Consider the following 20,929-nt stretch of genomic DNA (forward strand, 5'->3'; position numbering starts at 1 on the left):
AACCAATTGTCAAACAAGTCTTGTTTAGACCAAAAAATCGAAAGTTGAAAATTATAAAGTACGAAATTGTTTAATTTGAATTTAAAAGTCTCAAAATTTATTTAGAATTAATGAATTATTCATTTCATATGAGGGAAACTTTGAAATAAATGTATGAGTTCACTAATCTCCAACAAAAATGTTGGTGAAACGAATAGAAAAATTCCAAATGCAGTTTTATATGGTTTAAATGCATCGTTTCTCTAGGTGTATAATGGTCGGTCTTAATAATTATTAACATTTAGAATTATTCAAAATTATTTTACATAAGAAAATCTCAAATTTGTGAAAAATAGGAAAATAGGAAATAATTTACTTGCCACAAGTAAATGTATATAAATATTTGCATGTTCTATTAATCGTGTCATCATCTGCAATTTCAGCAGGGTTAGTAGAGCAGGGTTAGTAGATAATTTCGACTGAGCGGCACAGAGAAATACGAACCAATTGTCAAACAAGTCTTGTTTAGACCAAAAAGTCGAAAGTTGAAAATTATAAAGTACGAAATTGTTTAATTTGAATTTAAAAGTCTCAAAATTTATTTAGAATTAATGAATTAGTCATTTCATATGAGGGAAACTTTGAAATAAATGTATGAGTTCACTAATCTCCAACAAAAATGTTGGTGAAATGAATAGAAAAATTCCAAATGCAGTTTTATATGATTTAAATGCATCGTTTCTCTAGGTGTATAATGGTCGGTCTTAATAATTATTAACATTTAGAATTATTCAAAATTATTTTACATAAGAAAATCTCAAATTTGCGAAAAATAGAAAAATAACAAACACTGAGAAAAAAATTGCTTTTGCCAAGCATATTTACTTGCCACAAGTAAATGTATATAAATATTTGCATAAGACATGTTAATGTCAAGTAAATTTTCTTGTAGTTGGTAAATATACTTGGCAAATGCAATTTTTTTTCTCAGTGAAGGGTGTTCATTCAAGGTCATGTGTAGCATAATCTTTTCATAAGTTAACACAAACGTAATATTTGGAAATGCACGTAGACCACCTGGGAATGACGGGCCTGGAGAAATACGCTCCTAAAAAAATTAACCCTTTGCTTTGTCTCACGGAACCCCAATTTTCACCGTTTTGTAGTGGTTGTGTGCGACCTCCTACTCCTCTCTTACCAAGACGATTCGAGACTTACGCGAAGCAATGGCTTAATTCTTCTCCCATGAAAATGATTCTTTGGCAAAAGTAATTTTTCTTCTCAGTGTGGGATACCTAAATCATTTTCTAGCATATTATGATTTATATTGGGGCATTACTCTATCTATTGACAGCACAAGCCAAGGCTGAGTCGCGAAGCAGACGTAGTACTTTCCAAAACCCTCTTTCATCACTCTGTAATTCTAAAAAGAGCAGTTAAGATTGTTCTCCAGTAGCGGAATTTCCTTAGTCATAGATTAGTGTTGATGGGAATATTTACATGCAGGTCAGACGAATGAATATCATTCTCAGGAAAGAAAATGGATCTGATGATTTTGCCAACGATCGCGTAATTCCCCTGTTCGATTTTACTCTGCCGTTCATCCGGCGAGTTCTCACTCTGGAATCTCTCCCGCATTTTCTCACGATACTGCAAGAATATTTCGGAATGATTTTTCCTCGTCAGTGTCACAGGTTTTGTCCACTCACCTGCTCCTCGAAATAGTCATCGAATTTGGGAATCGGACCCTCTCGACCCCATGTTAAATTGGCTTTTAAGAATTGATCGGCTGTGTCGATTCTGAAAGTACAGTGAGGGTGACCGGGGTAAAATGGGATAGTGAGGGTAGCGAACAAGTGGGCCGAAAATGTAAACAATCTATCGTCAATGAATCAGAGATGAAATATAAGGAAATCTCGTCGTTAAAAAATCAAATTTTTCATTGATTTTTTAATTATTTTTATTAATCATCCGAAATCATCAATAGAAACTAAATAAATTTTGAAAAAATGTTGTAAATTCAAGTCAGTTTTTTTCGAATTTCTAATCTATTGACAATTGAGCGCATTTTGGTACTAAATATTCATGTTCATTCGTAAAATGACAATAACATAATCTTCATAACTGTCATTTATATTTAGTTTAATTACGCTTTTAGTGAAAAGTGGAAATTTCGCGGAACATTGACAAGTAATTTTCAGGAGAGTGACATTACATTTGATTCTAGGGGGGAAAATCATGAAATTTTTATTTTCAATTAAAATTTAAAAGATTCCCAAATTTTTTGCTGTCACAGAAAGATGACAATTTCCCAATTTATGGATCTAATTACCTAAATTGTTCTGATTTCTATCAATTCACATGGAATAATTGATCTGAAATTAACATTCTCTACATATGGGTTTTGTCATTAAATTGTGAATTTTAAATGACGAAATTCCTTGAAGTTTCAGAGAAACTGTCACTTTACAAATATCTCCAAAAAATGGAGAATAAATTTCTTTTGTGTACTACTCATTTTCACTGAAAGAGTTGATTGAAAAAGCTTCCCTCTTTCTTCGCACCTTTGTTCATAGTCTGGAGTGGTCAACCTCGCTGCCAAACTGCTGGAGTAAGCGGTGACAATGAGAAGCCCAGCGAAATGCCAGAGTTGCAGTTGAACGCGAAGCCCAACTGTCTTCCTAGGCGCCCAAGAACCCACGAGGCGGCCAATTAATTCGGTGAGTGTATTCGAAAAACTTTTGAACCCTACAGTAAGAAATTCCGAGTAACAGTCACAGTACAGGATTCCAGTGGAATTTCTCTAAGAATTAGAGAAGAAGTTCTAGTTCTCGAATTAGCTGTGGAGCAGTCGAATTCCAAAAAACTAATTCGTAATTGTTATTGTACACATTTTTTTAATTTTTTTTTTTGAAAATCGCATCATCAACACTTCAAGGGTCAAAAAATTGAGGGTCTAAAAACTTAGACGCAAATCTTTTTGACCAGAAAAGAAAAGAAAAAGTCTCAAAGATTTTCAAAAAAAATTGTCCTCCAAAGATCGTCTAAAAAATGGCGTCCGAAGATAAAAAAAAAATGTCTTCCAAAGATCTTCTTAAAAAATGGCTTCCGAAGATCTAAAAAAATCGGCTCCCAAAGATATTTCAAATTTGTCTTCTAGAGATTTTTCGAAGTTTTCTCTGGAAGATATTCGAAAGACAGAATTTTTTTTACTCCATCGAACAATAAACAATTAATTTTTTGCACTAATTATTCATTTTTAGACACATATAATCGATCTCCAATGCATGAGAAATGTCACTCCAATAGCCCGCGACTTTTAAAACTCATAGTAGTCTCCCCTTAAAAGCAAAACCGAAATCGTGCACTAGATAAAAGTTCTCTCTTACTCGAGGGTACTTTAGGATTAATCCACGCCTTGAACCAGACATTGAGGCTCTGCATGGCTATCGTAACCGCCACTGCAATCCAAACCTCCAGGGTGATTGGTCTCGTGAGGGCCCAGAAGTTGATGATCGGATGCGGCCGGGGTACCAGGAAATGTATCGACACTTGGTACCACGGCACTGATAAATTCACGTATCGGAACGGGTCGTACATGAACCAGATGCCACCGAACGCAAGATCAACTTCCTTCCTGAATAGCTGACCGATCATTCCGCCGTGCCAAGTGGAATTCATTGCCCTTCCGTATCTAATAACAGTCAAGCCCACAGAAATGACGCGTTTGAGTCAAATTCAATCCTTTATTCAAAGGTTTTCTATTCATTTCAACATATTTTTGTTGGAAGTTGATAAATGGATGTTTTCAATTCCAAATTTAACATCATCTAAAATGTTATAAAATTGTAAAATTTCCGACAAAATCTATGGGTTCAGATTTTTTTGTTAATTTTAAGTGGCTTGTAATTAGAGTTGAAAAAAGTTTGCAGAAGAAAAAAAAATTCAATCTTCAATGGCTCCGCCAATAATTGAGTTGAGAGTTTCATTTGCGCTCATTTTTCTCCTTTTGGACAATACTTTCCGATAAAAAATAGAAATTTTTTTTAAAATTTTGAGGCAATTTTTCGTATACAGAATTATTATATTTGCTCATATAGTATGACTTCACAACAGCGAGAGAAAAAATTAGTTCTGTCGGAGAATTGATTAATAAAATGGATAACATTGATTGATAAAATTGTTAAAATTTGAATATTTAATGTGATGATCACTCGACTAATTAGAAGTGTAAGAGTAATGTTATCCAATTGACGGCTTCAAAAATTACCGGTAATTATGATTTATGAATATGGCTATCTCTGTTGCCATGGAACTAATAATAATTTTAAAAGGAAACTAGAATTTCCTTGTTGAAAACTGTGTTATTGGCAAAACCAAATGACTTCGAGGGGACAATTTTTTTTAGGAAAAAAATATTCTTTTCTCGTCAATGTATTCTTTCCATCGTTTTTTACGGCTTAAAAGGGGAAAAAACGTGTGACATAATATTTGAATGGCTCCTTAAGACTTCTGTTGTATTACTTCTCCTTACCGATATCCTCCGTTAGGTTTCCGAATCATCCACGTGAAATTCAGTTGCTTAGCAATTATCATGAACAGCTTTACCTCAACTCCGTCCCACTCCATTGCTTGCAAAAAAAATCAAACGTCGAATAAAAACATTATTTCATGGAGTCGGAGTAGACTAACGCCACGAATTAATTACTATCATTTGACGAGAAAAATTCCCCCTCGATTCCATTCACCGTTCTATTCTCACTCGTCGATAGATAAGACAGTGGTGGGACGTAAAATGTGGCCACCTGTAATTCACGCCCTTCCAGGTCAACAATACCCTTGTTGTGTTTCATATCGGAGTTACTGTCAATCAAAAAATGTGGAATTATACGAGTGTTCAGTTTTGCCGAAGGGGTGAGCACGAAAAAAATTAATATTATAGAAAAACCCAGCGAATTCGCCACAGAAGACAATTTTATTGGATTTCTATTAAACTTTCTCTTAATTTTCGGCCGATTCTACTGAAATATTTTCTATAGAACTTCCTCGAGTCTAATGTTCCAAGTTTTTTTATTCCATTTTTCTTTTCTTTTCATCGAGAAAATCAAATAAAAGGATTTAGAAAATTTAAACCGAGGAAATTTTATAGAAAATATCGCAATAGACTAAATTGTATAGAAAAATCGAACTCTATTGACCAAAAAACAATGAAAGTTCAATAGAAATCCAATAGAATTGTCTAGTGAATTCGCTAGAATTTCTATGGAATTTTTTCATACGTCTTCATCGTTAACAGATCCTGTACCTGGAGACTTTTTTGAAAACTCGGGGTAGGAGGAACATCTCTGATAAACTCCATCTGCCTGTTCGCGAAACAAGATTGACGTTTGCGTTCTCGTAGATGGAGGCATTGAATAGAAGAGAATTTTTCTCAATTTCAGCATTGAAAATTATGAGAATTTCGGTTAGAGCGATGGTTGTAGGAACTCTGGAAAATAAGGAATTCATGAATACCGAGATACATTAAGGATAAGCAAGAGGAACAGTTCCTGCGATAGAATAAATTTTCTGAAATTGCAATTTTGGGATCTTTAGTCGAAAAATCGTCTGAGAGTTGATGGCGCGTATGAAACAATTCAATATAAAAATCGCGCGCTAAAAAATTCTATTAGCATTCCATTGGAGTGGTTTCCGAATTTTATTTTAAAGAATTATTCATTGTTCGGGTTAAGTTCTGTAGAAAATTATGCATATTTGAAAAGGAATTAATAGTCTTTAATTTCTCTTTGGTGATTGTTCTCTTGAGAGAACAAATTTTCTGAGTTTTCTTCTGCAATTTTTTTCGTTTTTTATCAGAAAATCCATCAAGAAAAATTAGAAAAATTTATACTCAAGAATTCCTGTAGAAAAAATTCAACAGAATAAGAGAAACAGTAAAATAGGATAGTATAGTATCATTTGTGTGTAAAATCCCCCTTTCCACGCATTGTGATAAAAAATCGGGTTCGACACTAGTGGGAATAAGTGTTCTTTGACTCTCGGGAGAATAACACTCGCCTTCGGCGTGCGCTACACACCTCCCACGGGTAAAAAAACACATTTGCGCCCTCGTATCCCTATTACGTATCCCGTATTACGCCCTCAGAATGAAATATTTCAATATATTTTAGTATAAACTTTTCAACTGCACTGATGAGACTCGTCGATTCCTCCGCAAGCAAGAAATATGCATTACACTTGCGGTTGATTTTGTTAACCGTATAATCATGCCCATACAATTTGATAAACTGGTGGAACAATGCGTTCACCCCGTCGGTCACCCCTGGAACATAAAATTTATCTCAAGTCACATAACTCGAAGAAAACCAAGGGGCTAGTAACTTTCGAAATTACGGTGCCACTTGACGGTATAATCGTTTGGAAATCATGGAAATCACACGATTTCCAATTCGTGAATTGTGATTTCTAGCCTTTGGCAATCAATGAAAACTAAAGATAAATTAGTCTACTCTGTGGATTAGGGTCGCTTTTTAACTGAACAAAAAAGGGTCCCTCGCCAGAATTCCCTTTTTTCTCTAATGTATTCCGTGGAAGGAATTTATGAAAAAGTAAAAAAATATTTCTAAAGTGATGATAAATCAAAAACAACTTTTAATACACAATTCATTAGTCAGCAGAAGGTGTTTTGAATGAATTTGTATTGAATTTAATAAACCAATACGGTTTGATGAATCAATATGTACCCGTGTAGAAAAATTTCTGTCTTTAGAAGCTCTTCTAGAAATCTTGGGAAGAATCTTCGAAAGATTATGTAGAAGATCTGCTTGGTGACCCAAAAAGAATCTTCAGAAGACAAAATCTTTCAAAGACAATTTTAATTTTCGACCCTTACTCCTTTAATCCTTACTGTTTTGACGCTCAGATTACTAAGCTCTGAATTTTGGAATTTTGACCCTTAAAATTTTGTCTTCTGAAGAATCTTTTTGGGTCACCAAGCAGATCTCCCACATAATCTTTCAAAGATTCTTCCCAATATTTCCGGACAATCTTTGAAAGAGAAAATTTTTCTACGCGGGATACGTTAAAGTTTTTTTAATGGGAAGAAAAAATTTAGATTTTTGAAAAATGCGCGAGTTTTTTTTTTTGCTGAACAAAGTTATGGAAATTGTTGATTTCCTTTCCATGAAATCGTTGGAAATCATTGGAAATCAATGAAATGAGTAATCATGGAAATCATTTTGGAAATTGATTCCATTTGTCAAAATCATGATGTCGAATCTTGTCTCAAAATCGCGCTCACAGACCCCTTGAAAAAACCAACAACGAATAATTTACCCTCGACGAAGATATTGCAGCACCTGGATCCCCCGAAGGAATAATCAATCATGCCCTTGAAGTCCTGATCATCCAGCCAAGATGCTCTTTGAAAATCAATCATGACATTCCTGTCTCCACCAACAAAATTGCCCGTTAGGCCCAGCAACACCACACACTTCCACATTATTCATGCGAAAAATGTTGAACTTCTTGTATTCGCGAGGGACATAATCAACACTCTGACAACACCATCAGCCGTGTTCCTGTCCCTTGCATGACATTAAACTTCACACTGAGCGATCAATAACATTGTTTCACATCATAAGTCTCGGGAAATCTCTCGAAAGGATCTTGCTCCGATCGTTTATTTTCACGCCAATTTTTTTCGCATTTCGAGTCCCGTCCAATGGGCGTTCACCGCCTCAAAAAGCTTTGCGTGCTGAGGCAAACGTTTATTCCTTGCAAAGCCGAAAGTGTAGTATTACTTTGTATTTCCATTCGACCCAAGTGTTGATGATAAGATCGGCTACACTGATGTGGGGAGCGATAATCTAGATTAATTGCTTCTCCTCTTCATTCGTAGTTTTTCCTTACTTTACGCTATTATTGACGGAATATTCAATACGACGGGTAATTGACGTGGGGCATCAAGAATTATAAGTTCAGTTGGCAATGTTTCTTCTGTGGCCATTCGGGTCACGTCTGATATGCTACACTGTTAAAAAAATTTAACTGAATTTTTCAGAAAATGACAATGAATTCAATTTAACGGAAAAAAGTCTATGAAACTTCAAGTTTCCCTGAAAGTTCAAGGAAATTCCTGATTTTTCAGTGGAAGAACCATGAAGATTCCGAAATTTCCATGAATTTTCAATGTAAACATGATAATTCAATAAGAAATTGCTCTGAAATTTCAAAAAATTGAAAATTCAAGAACATTTTTGCTTGAATTTTCCTAATTTCCATGAATTTTCTGCTGTTGAAATACAATAGAAATCTTTTCGTATCTCTACTAAAAGTGTTTTTCATTTTGATGAAATAAAATAGCAAACAAGAATAACTAAATGCTATTAATTTCTCATAAAATTGTGATACTATGGAAGAACGTTAAAATGTTAAAAGCCGACAATCTATAGATCCGCGTATGATTAGTATAAAAAAATCCATTTTCTGTGGTATAATATTCCACCAGAGGATAGAATCAACTGCGCTCATTAGCCCTAAATCAATAAAAATTTCCGCATATCATTGTGCGGCTAATGTACCATAAAATACAGCAAACGTGCTGTAGCCCATTTTTCCGTTGATAAAAAGGCTTTGCATCCAGTCTCATAATTTCACCCCCCCCCCCGTACTTTCTTATCTTATCAATCGTTTCACAATGTGTTTTCGGCGAGTACATCAGTCGCACTCTATCGCCCCTGACGCGCATTGTCATAATACTCGAGAATTAAATACTCTTAATCCTGAGAAATTGCGAGGCCTCCCGCTGTGTGCAGTGCTTGATTGAACTTGCCACACGCGGTCACTCCAGAAATCGCAGTTTTAATCAACTCCATTTCATGAATTAATTTTGGCTGCTCATTTTACGGAATAAGTGGCACTCTGAGAGGCTATTCTGGTGATATACAACTGGCGTGCATTAATTTACATCTGTTCAGAGAGGTCATTCTTTCTGGCTGAAGTTGTTCGGTTTTTATTCTCTCGTGACATTCAAACTCCGCGTCATGGCGACAATTAACGCTTTCGGGGCTCTGAGGAGGTCTTGCTGTACAGTTAAAAGTGAATATCTGGTGTCTGCTAAGGATTTAACGCACACGTATGACGAAAATTCATAGAATAAACTAGCGAATTCGCTAGACGGTTCTATTGGATTTCTATTGAAATGTTTAATAGAAAATATTATGCAGAAAAAGTCAAGAGAAGTCGATTTTTCTATGCAATTTATTCGATTGAGGTCTTTTATGTAGAATTTTCTCGGCTCAAATTTTCCTAAGTTTTTTCATTTTATTTTTCTTTTCTTTTCATCAAGAAAATTGAACAAAAAAATATGGAAAATATCTGAGCCGAGGAAATTCTATAGGAAATATATAATTGAATAATGAAGAAAAAATATCTCAATAGAATAAGTTGTCTAGAAAAATCGAATTCTATTGACTTTTTCTGTAGAAAATTTTCTATTAAACATTTCAACAGAATTGATCAAAAACTAATAGAAAGTTCAGTAGAAATCCAATGGAAAGGTCTAGTGAATTCGCTTGCTTTTTCCATTAATTTTTTCGTGTCTTAAGCTGCCGCGTGATGACTACATTCGTAAGTATTCATGAAATTTTCATTAAATTCATTGTTGGTTTTTCAGGCCAACGGAATTTTTCGAACGTTGGATTCATCGGCCTCGGAAACATGGGCAATAGCATGGCCAAAAATATTATGAAAAAGGTAAATTCAGGATGAGCTTAAGGTTCCAATATCTTTATTTTAAAAAAATCGGAAAGACGTAGAATCCAGGACGAAGAATTCCCTGAAGATAATACTGCCCGTAGGAAACGAAAATCGTGGGAAAGTCTAACGTATTCTTTCAGGATATATTTTTCTATAGCCAAATTCACTGAGAAAACAAGTTTATGATTATCAAGTTACTTAAGTAAATAAAGTATATAATTTAAAAGAAATGTTATTATCAACTAAGTAGAAAATATTGAAGCATGAAGGGAAACAAAAAATAATAACGATAATAATAATAATTATAAGAATAATAACTGGGCGACCTGTTATGGAATGTTCTATTCAACCCTAATTAAGAAGGCTCGCAAACTGAGTGCTTTCTTAATCAATTTCTGCATTTAGTAATGTAATTTTTCTTCTTTCCCTCACTTCGCCTTGCGTACTCAATCACTTTCACATATAAAATTGATGTACCCCCACACGGAGAGAAATGTTCAGTAAAAATTACGGAACTCTCACTTCACTCAGCGATTACGGAATCGACTCAGAAAATTTAAGTGACGGTACCTATCGTAATTTTTCACAAGAGATTCAGATAAATTCCGTGACAGTTTCGTAAAATTTCCTACAACCACATTTCGCTCCGGAATTACGGAAAAGATACGTAATTTTTATTGAAGATTTCTCTCCGTGCACCGCCATAGGGCACAGTCCCTGTAAGGCAGCTTATTGGAATAAATAAAGTAATAAAAATAATTATCAAGTTACTGATAACTGAAGTTGCCCCTGAAATAAGGAATTTTCAAGCCCAGACACGTCAATGAGAATTTCTATTGTAGGGTTTCAAGTTAAACGTTTTCGATATCAATTCATCGGCGGTAACGAATGTCGTTGAAGCTGGGGCTACTGCCGCTCCGAATGTTGCGGAAGTTGCAAAAAATTCTGAGGTTGTCATTACTATGCTACCTGCGAACGATCACGTGTGGAATTGTTACACAGGAGAAAACGGCCTTTTAAGGTAAATGTTGAAAGCTCCCCCGAGAACAAGAAAAAAATTGTCATCAAACTAAAGGTGATTTCACGTTTTCTTCTGTGTTCTAGTGCCGTGAAGAAGGATACCCTCTTAATTGACAGTAGTACAATTGATCCTCTAGTATCTCAAAATATTTCCGTAGAGACCTTGAAGAAGGGAGCGAAGTTTCTGGACGGTCCAGTGTCAGGAGGTAGATAGAAGTAATAGAGGGGGTAATCACTCGTGAAATTTGATGTACAGGTGATGTTGAAATGCCAGGAAATGCCATGCCATCCCTTGACATTTCAGAAGTCTTGTGAAGAAATTCAAGAATTTCGTGACATCTTCTGAATTTTCATCAAATTTCTCTAGAAATGCCATTTCACAATGCAGATGAATCGACAGAATGCGTTTTATTATAGCACGAGATACAGAGATTCCCTAGGGGCAACAGAAATTTTACAATACTAGGAGGGAATCGTCAAGTATCTGATTGATTTTGATGTTGTGTTTAGTGTCTTTTTCTGTGAAAATAAAGTAAATGTTTTTCTCTCCCTGAATTATCGTTGTAACCGTGAAAAATTCCATTGGAATTTGATGTTTCGGATTAATTGTCCGGGATGAATTGGTTTGGGATGAGTAGTCCGGGATGAATTCACCTGGAACCGCATTTTCCGCCTTCTCATTAAGTATCAATTAATCTTCCTAATTATCAATCAGTCAATGGCTTCACTGACTTCTTCGCTAGGTGTTGTTGGCGCACGTGATGCTACCTTGACCTTCATGGTGGGTGGCGAGAAACAACAGTATGAGAGAGCTAAGCCCCTGCTGGAAGCTATGGGAAATCGAGTGGTCCATTGTGGCGATGTCGGCATGGGACAGGTCGCTAAATTATGTAATAACATGTTGTTAGCTATTAGCATGATCGGCGTGTCGGAAGCTGTCAACCTTGCCGATCGGTAAGTCTCACGTGAAAATGACAATAAGAAAAATACAATTACACGGAGAGAAATATTCAATAAAAATTACGTATGTTTTTTGTAATTCCAGAGCGAAATGTGGTTGCAGGAAATTTTACGGAACTGTCACGGGCTTTTTACCTAAAATCACGGAATTTTTACGGAGCGTTCCGTAATTTTTACCTGAATCTCGTGTGAAAAATTACGATACCGTCATTTACATTTTCTGAGTCGATTCCGTAATCGGTGAGCGAACTGTGACTCCCGTAATTTTTACTGAATATTTCTCTCCTTGTGTATTACCAATGAGGATTATAATTGCAGTCGATTAAATAAGGAATTCTAAAATCTAAAATTGATTGGATAAACAGATAAATGAGTACATAATGAAATCAGTAGCGAAGCGGTAAACCGGGTTAAGTCGTTTTTTACTATTGGCTAGTTTTTGACGAATATCTCGGAATCTAAAAGAGATAGAAAGATTTTTGGCATGACCTTTTTTGTAGAGCTAATAGAGCGTTATAAAAAAAGTCATGAGAAAAATTTTGCTATCTCTCTTAGATTCCGAGACATTCAGCAAAAACTGGCTAATAGTCAAAATCGACTTAACTCGGTTTACCGCTTCACTACTGAAATGAATCAAGAAACATGAATAATTTAATAAATAATTGAAATACAATTATATCAATGAAGAGATCATCTCGTTACAAATTTCCGGTGAGGGTTTGGCAATTTCTAACAAGTAATATGTCCACTGAAATCTCAAGCAATTTTGTCATTGACAATTCATCATTTCGTGGAAAAATTCGACGCAACTGGAAATTTCAGTTTTATTGTTCCGTGAAAATTAATGAAAAATAAGGAAAATTCGGAGAAATCTCTCCTTGAATTCCAGATTCTTCAAATTTCCGGAAATACGTTCAAGAATTCCGGGAAGTTCCTGAAAATTCAAGGGAATTCCGTAGTGAATATTCATTTTTGCTCGAAAATTCATATCAATTGCGAAATTTCCGTCGCAAGAGCCGATGAAAAATTGGGACTTTATGAGAATTTCAGAGGAACTTGAAATTCCATTGAGTTTTTCACCGTAAATCGAAGTCAAGGTCTTTTTCGGACAAGTCAATCAATTTTTTTTAACAGTATATATGAATATCGTAAACAATCAACTTGATTGGTGTGTCCTTAGGGGATCATCTCATTCCAGGACTGAATAAAAATCATTTCAATCTATCTATCGACCTCTCATCATGATAATTCAACATTCAAGAGTGCGAATTAGCGATTGACTTTTTCCTTTCCATCACTTCTCTTGAAATAATAATTTCACTCGTTGGATCTTCCAGATTAGGATTAGATCCAAAAGTCATGACCAGTATCATCAACACAAGTACCGGCCGCTGTTGGTCGTCAGAAATCTACCCACCCGTCCCTGGAATAATTAATACTGTTCCCAGCTCGAATGACTACAAGGTATTCTATTCATGGAGTGATTGCACATGAATTTTCTTTTTAATTGAATTTCTTCCAGGGAGGCTTCATGACCTCATTGATAACGAAAGATCTCGGCCTCGCCCAGGCCGCAGCGACTCGAAGCAACGCAGTCATTCCCCTCGGTTCTCTCGCTCATCAAGTTTACAGAACGCTCATGGTTCACGGATTCCATGATAAGGATTTCAGCTTCATTTATCAATATCTCAAGGGCAATAAGTGAATGGGCAAAGATGCTCAAAGTTCATTAAAGAACGTATATTTTTATATAATTTTCTCGTGAAATAAATTTTTTATGAATTAATGAGTGAGATTTATTGAGTTAAGAATACAGAATGGGAAGAGTTTCTGTAGGAATTGCAATGAATTTAAATAAAATGCACTAAAATTTAGTGAAAACAACTTGATTTTTCTACTCAATTTTTTTATTCAATCGTGATAATAAATATTCACTCTCATCCACGAAGATAATGATCACTTTTTAGTTTACAATTATTTTTAGAAAATTTCAATAATTTACTGTTTTTCACATTGAAATCAACTATTTTCAGTTTTGTTACGTTCGACCCGTTCGACTGACATTCATCAACGCAGTCAACTAAGACATCCACAAAACAATCCTCTCAATTTCTCCTCTCCCTCCCAAAACCTTAAGACATTTCTGACAACCAAAATCTCAAACAAACATTCGCAGAAACAAGAATTTCTATCGAAAAAAATTGTGATTGGCCCAACACTCGATCGTCTGTGTGACATCATTAGCGATATTATAGTGTTTGAAATATTCAACTTTCAACAATTAATTATTAATCGTTGAGCAATATTTCGAACGTTTGCGAATGAAAAATGAATTATTCAGGTCCCAAACTTGAGATTAGAAAATTGCAAAAAATTCATGCAAGTCCCCTATTCCCAAATTACATATTTATACATATAAATTGAAAAAAGTGTGTAATTATATACCTTCTAAATACCCTTTAACAGCTAATAGTCTTCCTATTGAGCATCTCTAGTAAATAAAAAAAATCGGAAGAATTTCCGTAAATTTCAATAGAATTTGCTGAAATTTAGTGACAACATGATTTCAATAAATCAAATTTTTAAAAATTCTATTAAAATTTGACTGCAATAAAATTTGCTGAAATTCAATTAACATAAAATACCTGAAATTAATCACTTGTTACTGAATACTAACAAGTGATTATTCCGGAAGACAGATAAATTCACGAATTGTCACAATCGAAACAGTGAACCTTTCCCGCCAAGCCTCCCCCGCTCTTCGAAACCCGCCCAAACACTCCGCTCCCCAGAAACGCCTCGGAACCGAACCACTCGTGTCCCAGTGTCGGTAAACAAGGATGCAGTGACCGATCTCGTCCAAAAAATCGCTGAACACCGCTTGAAGAACCCCAGAAAGAGCCGCAGGACCTCAGGAATGTCTCTCATCACATCCAAAGGTAATCTCCCTCTCCAACCCTCCCCAATCACCCCCGAATTCTCCCCAAAACCCCTCTTAACCTCTCAACACCTCCAAAACTCGGCCGCGATCTCCCCCCCCCCGGAACAAAACTGGAACAGAACCAGTAGTAATGGCGTGTGCGTCTATCTCGTATATTTGATTTTCTCCGATAAACCACAAAAAAAAGTCTGTAATCACCCGTAAACTGGGCGTATTCATATCCCACGGTCTCCCCGCGATTCACCCCCGACTCCCCCAATGTTCTCGCCCGAAGTGCCACCAACTCCCCCCCCGAAATCGTGACAAAAAGGTTCTAGTGGTGCGCAGTGAATGACGAATACGTGTTGTAACGAAATAATAAGGGTACCAAATGTATCATTTAAACGTGACTAACATACCAACCAGCCTACATGGTAATTGTGACGCAGACTAGTGAATTCCCTCTAAATGAGACAAAGATCACTCGAGGAATAGCCCGAACAATCGTAATATGATATTGGTGAGATGAAGGTGACGGTGTGCTTTGATTCAGTGAGAGTGGTGGTGCCTTGTGGCGATGGCACCCTTTTGGTGCGTGATTTGATGCACGAGGCGATACTGAGATATCGCAAGGCCACTGGTAAAACCGATCCTGGCCCGACGATAACGTCCCTGTCGTCGCTGACAGGGGGCGGTCTGCTGGACCCCGACGATCGTCTGTGCGATGTTGCTGACGATCGTGAGCAGATTGTGGCGCACTTCAGTGGGACTGAGGTGCCCCACGTGGGTGGGGATGGTGCTAGTTCGGTGGGTACCAACAGTCCGGAGTTCTTCCAGCATCATGTGGACGTACATGGGAGGGTGTCTGGGATCAAGAGGGAGAGCACGAAGAGGCTGTCCATGCACGCGCTGTCGACGAGGGAGCCCAATCTGACGACTTATTCGGCGCTGTCCCTACCGAGGGAGTCGAGGAGGCGAGAGCCACTGGGTCAGGACGCCAAGGCAGCTTTCGAGCTCTCCAGCAAGGCTGAACTGCTCCTGAAGGAGGAGATTCGAGAGGTTGTCATCAAGAACGAGGCCGGACCCCTGGGGCTTCACGTGGTGCCTTGCTACGACCTCTCTGGGGACGACCAGGGGCTGAGGGTCGAGGGGATCGAGCCCAATGGGAGAATAGCCAAGGACGGACAGATCGACCTCCACGACAAGATCATCAAGATCAATGGGCACAATCTACTTCGCATCCCCTTCACGAAAGTTCAGGAGATCTTTCGAACCTGCATGGCTGAGCCCTGTCTCAAAATATCCGTCGTCAAGAGCAAGAAGAGTATGGAGAAGCAGATGAGCTCGAAGAGCCTCCCTGACAAGGAGCAGGAGGAGAGCGTGAGGAAGCTACAGTGCAGCACTTACAATCTTCTGCAGAATGCCAACACCAGGAAAATTGGGAGGATTCTGGAGATTGAGCTGACCAAGGGGGCTGAACCCCTCGGGTTCAGTGTCACCACGAGGGACAATCCAGCAGGTGGTCATTGTCCCATTTACATAAAGAACATTCTTCCAAGGGGGCCTGCTGTTGAGGACGGGAGACTTCGGCCTGGGGATCGACTGCTGGAGGTGAACAACGTGGAGATGACTGGCAAGAGCCAGGACGACGTGGTCTCCTTGCTGAGGAGCATTCCACCTGGGGGAAAGGTGAGGATAACTGTCTCTCGACAGGAGGATGTGCCCAGTGCAGCTGATGCTTCGGGTTCTGAAGTGACACCAGACAAACCGACAGCTGAAATGCGCTTTTCATCGCCGAAAAAAGCGCCCAAGGCAGAGTCACCTCCAACTACTCCATTCAAACAAGTGCCTTTGGACGATGTCGTTCTCTCCCCGAGGAAAAATCGAATGATTCTGACTCTGGATATACCAGTTCACGACTCGGAAAAGGCTGGACTTGGGGTCAGTGTCAAGGGGAAGACCAGCAGCACTGATGATCACTCGAGTATGGACCTTGGTATTTTTATAAAATCAGTGCTCAACGGTGGGGCAGCATCGCGTGACGGTCGTCTACGTACCAACGATCAATTGCTCAATGTCAATGGTAAATCTCTGCTGGGTTTATCGAATTCTAAGGCTATGGAGACACTGAGAAGTGCCATGCTCAATACAAACAGCTCAGTAACAGGTGTCATAACACTGACAATAGCGAGACGAGTATCGCCTGCGTACGATAATTGTGATGGTATTGGTAAAATTGAGACTGCTAACAGTATTTACGTGTCGGATGATAAATCTGATAAAAATTGCCTCAATCAGGAGGCCATTGACGAGGAACTACTGCCATCATCGTCGTCACCCTGGAATCCAGTTATCGATAGATTAACAGAACAGTATAATAAGAATAGTTTGAGAAATGAGAGCTATTGTTTGGCGACTAATAAGACGTGGGTGGAGGGGAAGAAGGTGATTATTGGGGAGCAGGAGATGCTGCTTGAGGAGTCCAGTGAGAATGCGGAGGAGAAGAAGAGCGGTGAGGGGAAGGATAGTCATTATGACAGCCAGTTGTCACTTGAGGAGTTCAATTCAGCTAAATTTTCGAGGGATGCGCTGGGGAGGCAGAGCATGTCGGAGAAGAGGCATGCAGCGTTGGATGCCAAGAGCACGGACACTTACAAGAGAAACAAGAAAATCAGGGAGGGCAGGGAGAAGGAGAGCCAGGAGGAGGGAGGGGAGAAGAAGGAGGAGAAGGGGGAGAGCTCGTTCGAGGCAGCTAGGAAAAAATTCGAGAAGTTTGAGAAGAATTCAGAGGCCAAATCAGAGTATATTTACACAATTCCTGGGTGTAATAGCAAGTACATCTCGCCTAGGAAACATTGGCTGGTGGATGAGGGGCATGGGAATGTCGCCAATGGACAGTTCAAGGAGGAGGGCGAGGGGTTCTCCAATAGTCGAGGGGATGTCAAGCAAGCCTCGTTGAATTCAGCCCTCGACGAGAGGTACAAGAGGTCCAGGAAGAAGGGGGGCATCAGGTCCATGTTGAGGCTGGGGAAGAACAGAAAGTCTCTTAATTTTGGGGATAATATAGAGGGGAGACATGAGACTAGCAATTACTGCAGTGGCACCATCAATTACATTGCATAATGATTTTATTCCAGTTGTTGAAAGCCTTTTTGAAGGGAAAATCGAGAGAATTCCATTATTTTTTTCTTCTTTGATTAATCATGTACTTATGTAGGAGATAGTTACAATTGTAAAACTTGCACGATTTATTTTTTATTGAAGGATATCAGTTGTTTCATGTTGAATGTTCCAAAGTGCCTTATGAAAAATGAAATAGGATGAGGTGATAAAGTGTGGAAGATCATTATTATTTTTTCCGTCTGTATATATTATTCTATTTTTTTTATATCAGTACTTGAATCGAATCATGTAATCTATTTTGCAAACAATAAATGATTTTTTTTCTTTGCACAATGCAGTTGACGAGTTCTCGAGTTATTTCATTTAGTTTTGTTATCTTTCTACTGGGGAAGTGGGGAATTTTTCAGTGGTGACGTGAGTCGAGGGTCCAGAGAATGAAAAAGGCAATTGATATTTCATTAATATAATGGCTCTTGTGGTTTATTTGTTTTTTAATTGTTGTTTTCGGTTATTTTCAGCCTTTCGTCACGTGCAGAGGCCTCTGATCCTGGAGCAACGACGACACAAGAGTAAAATTAACGTCCAGAAGCCCAGAAAGCCTTTTTACCTCAGAGGTGTCTTCAATGAGTTCGTCACACCATTCTGGCCGGTAAAGAGTGAGCCGAAGCCTCTCTGGGAATTGTGTGACAATGTCACAAACCCGAAGAAGACAAATTTATCTGAGGAACCCCATCCCTACCAGGTGGTCCTGGCGAGGGAGTGCTTGAATTGGTACAAGAACTCACGAATGGTCGCGTTTCTCCACAAGAATTCCATTAAGGGTGAGGACGAGATGGATCTGCGGATTCTATTGAGACGGGACAACATGTTCCTGAAGTACTGGGGAATGAATACTGCTAAGGTCGCCCTCAAGGGGACCCGGTACGAGACTGTTCTGCCACTGTTCTGTTGCCCTGGTGCTATCGTTTTCAGTCCTGAATGGAATGTTCCAAAATTGAGGAAATGCCTCAGGACTACTCCGCAGTTTGTACTCATGGGTGAGTGAGAGTGATAAACGATTTTTAATCTTTTTGGGAATTGGGTTTTAATGTCTGAAGGAGATTTAGGTTAATTTTTTTCTCTGGTAGGGGAATGAAAGCACTGATTAACGATTTCTTACATCATTCATAGCCGAAAGAAATTTAATTGATAATCGCGCATTTTATCAATTGATGGATTAATCGATGATCTAATTTGATTCAGTAGATTGGTGAAGTGATTTATAATTACCTTTTTCTTCTACATTCGATTTTTTAATCTTTCAAAAAATATTTATTTTCCACAAATTTGTAAATGTTTGGGAGATGATGTTTTTTTTATTCTGAGGGTATCCAAGTATTTTCTAATTAAAATTCTTTTCAAAACTTGTAGTTCAACATCAGAACTTCTGTTTCAAACACTTTATAATGGCTTTCTTATGTAAACTTTGGAGATGTAAATTTCATTCTTTAGTTTGAACAGTTGAAAAACATGTTTTTAAACCAAAAAATAGGAAAGCACTGATTGATGACTTCTTACATCATCAATAGCTGAAAGAAATTAATAGATAATCGCAATTTATCAATTGATGGATCAATCGATGATCTAATTTGATTCACCAGATTGATGACGTGAGTTATAATTCCCTTTTTTCTTCTATATCCAAATATCCAATTTCTTAATCTTTGTAAAAATATTTGCTTTTTTATTTGAAGAATTTATAAATATTTATGAGTATTACAACTATTTTAGACATATTTTTTGCTGAAATTCTTTTTGAAACCTCAACATCAAACTTATATTTGAGCCATTTTACAATGATTTTATCATTTAAACTTTGCAGATGTGAATTTGAATCTCGAAATTTTGCCATTTGTAATTTAGTTGACAATACTTCATGAGAAAGACTCATAAAATAGTTTAAAACTGTTCCGTAAATAATTTATAAACTATCAATCTCGTTCCAAAGATCTTTCAGATGTCCCAATAGTCAAACTCGGTTAAGGGGTCGAAATAATCATGAAAAATAAGAACAATATTTTTAAAAAAATGAAGAATTCTTTTGAATCCACTTGATTCGAGATAAACGCAATTAATCCGAGTTTTCTCATTGCAGCTGGGATCCTAGACGATAGGCTGCTCAACGTCAACGATTTCCTAAAATACGGTCAAATGGATATAACGTCAGCGAGAGCTGGATTGGTGCAAACGTTTCAGTCAGCAGCTGGTGCTAATCTCTGCCGACAACTGACGCATCATCAAGAGACACTTGTCACACGTCTGGGACAGATTGGCAAAGGGGAGACAAAGGAGCCATCACCAGAGGAGACTTGAATTTAATTTATCGTGCTCTAGGAATAAGAAGACTTTAATAAATCAATATGACAGATTTATTACACCTTTTTTGGTGAAAATGAATGAAATTGTCGCATTTTCACGTACATTCTGCCTTTAAAAAACATCACAAATTCCTTGGATAACGGTATAAACACTCTTTCATAATTCAAGTATAGAAATTAAACGTTAAAATTGAACTTGTATAACTCTTTTAAACGATTAGGTGAGTACTTAATGTTAATGACAGTAGTTGCAACGAGGATGACACTTGACTCCGTTCTCCTGACATCTACAGCCTCCAGAGGTATCACCCTTACCACCAGGCCCCCATCTTGGTCCCTTTGTAACCCAACATATTTCTGTTTTGCACATTGAGCAACGCAACCAGTCGCATCCCCACTTTTTCATCAGGACAACGGCACACGTTGGACAAATCATTGCTTCACCACTGTCCAGCATGGCTGTCAGCATTGCTGCTGTTCTCGTTGCCTCTTGATCAGTGCCACTGGACAGTCTGACGTCCTCTTGGTACTCCCAACAGTTTTTTCCATCGTGAATTACCTGGAGAACACAATTGACATCACATTTTCAGGATAATTATTTCTTTTTTTCAACTTTTTTTTGTCAAATGATGTTTAATTTGAGGTGATTGGGTTAATCAGTGAGTGTTGGATCTGACACGAGTTGGTCTTGGTACTCCAAACAGTTCTTTCCAGTGTGAATTACCTAAAGAACAACATTGAAATCATATTTTGAGGGTAATAATTGCCTTTTGGAACCTTCATTTTGATTAATGTTGTGGTGATGGGGGGG

At 37.7% G+C, this 20,929-nt stretch overlaps 4 protein-coding genes across 7 annotated transcripts in view; 2 read left to right on the forward strand and 2 right to left on the reverse strand.

The window, feature by feature from the left end:
• Window positions 1-13,592, forward strand: part of LOC107036324 (3-hydroxyisobutyrate dehydrogenase, mitochondrial) — a 30,185-nt gene extending 16,593 nt beyond the window's left edge. For 2 of the 4 annotated variants that reach the window (XM_015254235.2, XM_015254236.2), the window contains exons 3-9: window positions 2,556-2,699; window positions 9,656-9,735; window positions 10,581-10,759; window positions 10,843-10,964; window positions 11,502-11,712; window positions 13,056-13,182; window positions 13,241-13,592. In XM_015254235.2, coding sequence (XP_015109721.1) covers window positions 9,700-9,735; window positions 10,581-10,759; window positions 10,843-10,964; window positions 11,502-11,712; window positions 13,056-13,182; window positions 13,241-13,423 — 858 coding nt within the window. In that variant the 5' untranslated portion in view covers window positions 2,556-2,699; window positions 9,656-9,699 and the 3' untranslated portion in view covers window positions 13,424-13,592. Of the gene's footprint in view, window positions 1-2,555; window positions 2,700-8,721; window positions 9,116-9,655; window positions 9,736-10,580; window positions 10,760-10,842; window positions 10,965-11,501; window positions 11,713-13,055; window positions 13,183-13,240 lie in introns of those variants that run through there. The other 2 variants (XM_015254234.2, XM_015254237.2) reach the window with 2 other exon arrangements.
• On the reverse strand, window positions 243-7,480 carry LOC107036257. Its single transcript, XM_015254064.1, has 12 exons — window positions 7,315-7,480; window positions 6,157-6,301; window positions 5,285-5,467; window positions 4,688-4,842; window positions 4,514-4,610; window positions 3,369-3,673; window positions 2,544-2,727; window positions 1,689-1,779; window positions 1,480-1,629; window positions 1,319-1,402; window positions 356-410; window positions 243-262 (listed from the first exon to the last, which is right to left on the reverse strand). The coding sequence occupies exons 1-12, from the start codon at window positions 7,478-7,480 to the stop codon at window positions 243-245; spliced, it is 1,635 nt and encodes a 544-aa protein (XP_015109550.1).
• A 1,155-nt stretch (window positions 13,593-14,747) lies between the features above and the next one.
• Window positions 14,748-20,202, forward strand: LOC107036347 (partitioning defective 3 homolog). The gene is made up of 3 exons (XM_015254275.1): window positions 14,748-17,723; window positions 18,280-18,798; window positions 19,896-20,202. The coding sequence occupies exons 1-3, from the start codon at window positions 15,164-15,166 to the stop codon at window positions 20,111-20,113; spliced, it is 3,297 nt and encodes a 1,098-aa protein (XP_015109761.1). The 5' UTR covers window positions 14,748-15,163; the 3' UTR covers window positions 20,114-20,202.
• Window positions 20,152-20,929, reverse strand: part of LOC107036258 — a 12,606-nt gene continuing 11,828 nt past the window's right edge. Inside the window, exon 9 of the mRNA XM_029125973.1 lies at window positions 20,152-20,677. Within this exon, the coding sequence (XP_028981806.1) occupies window positions 20,354-20,677 (324 nt within the window). The 3' untranslated portion in view covers window positions 20,152-20,353. The remainder of the gene's footprint in view (window positions 20,678-20,929) is intronic.

The sequence above is a fragment of the Diachasma alloeum genome, unplaced genomic scaffold, assembly GCF_001412515.2.
Source record: "Diachasma alloeum isolate Michigan unplaced genomic scaffold, Dall2.0 Dall_scaffold_00208, whole genome shotgun sequence".
Classification (NCBI taxonomy): domain Eukaryota; kingdom Metazoa; phylum Arthropoda; class Insecta; order Hymenoptera; family Braconidae; genus Diachasma; species Diachasma alloeum.

Bases quoted from the DNA above. Each gene is read 5' to 3' on its own strand.
- LOC107036257 (XM_015254064.1), bottom strand. From the start codon at position 7,480: ATGTGGAAGTGTGTGGTGTTGCTGGGCCTAACGGGCAATTTTGTTGGT. The intron at 3,674-4,513 runs GTAAGGAGAAGT...GACTGTTATTAG, and splicing joins AAACCTAACGGAGGATATCG to ATACGGAAGGGCAATGAATT. The intron at 1,630-1,688 runs GTGAGTGGACAA...ATATTCTTGCAG, and splicing joins ATGACTATTTCGAGGAGCAG to TATCGTGAGAAAATGCGGGA.
- LOC107036347 (XM_015254275.1), top strand. From the start codon at position 15,164: ATGAAGGTGACGGTGTGCTTTGATTCAGTGAGAGTGGTGGTGCCTTGT. The intron at 17,724-18,279 runs GCAATTACTGCA...GGTTATTTTCAG, and splicing joins AGAGGGGAGACATGAGACTA to CCTTTCGTCACGTGCAGAGG. The intron at 18,799-19,895 runs GTGAGTGAGAGT...TTCTCATTGCAG, and splicing joins TCCGCAGTTTGTACTCATGG to CTGGGATCCTAGACGATAGG.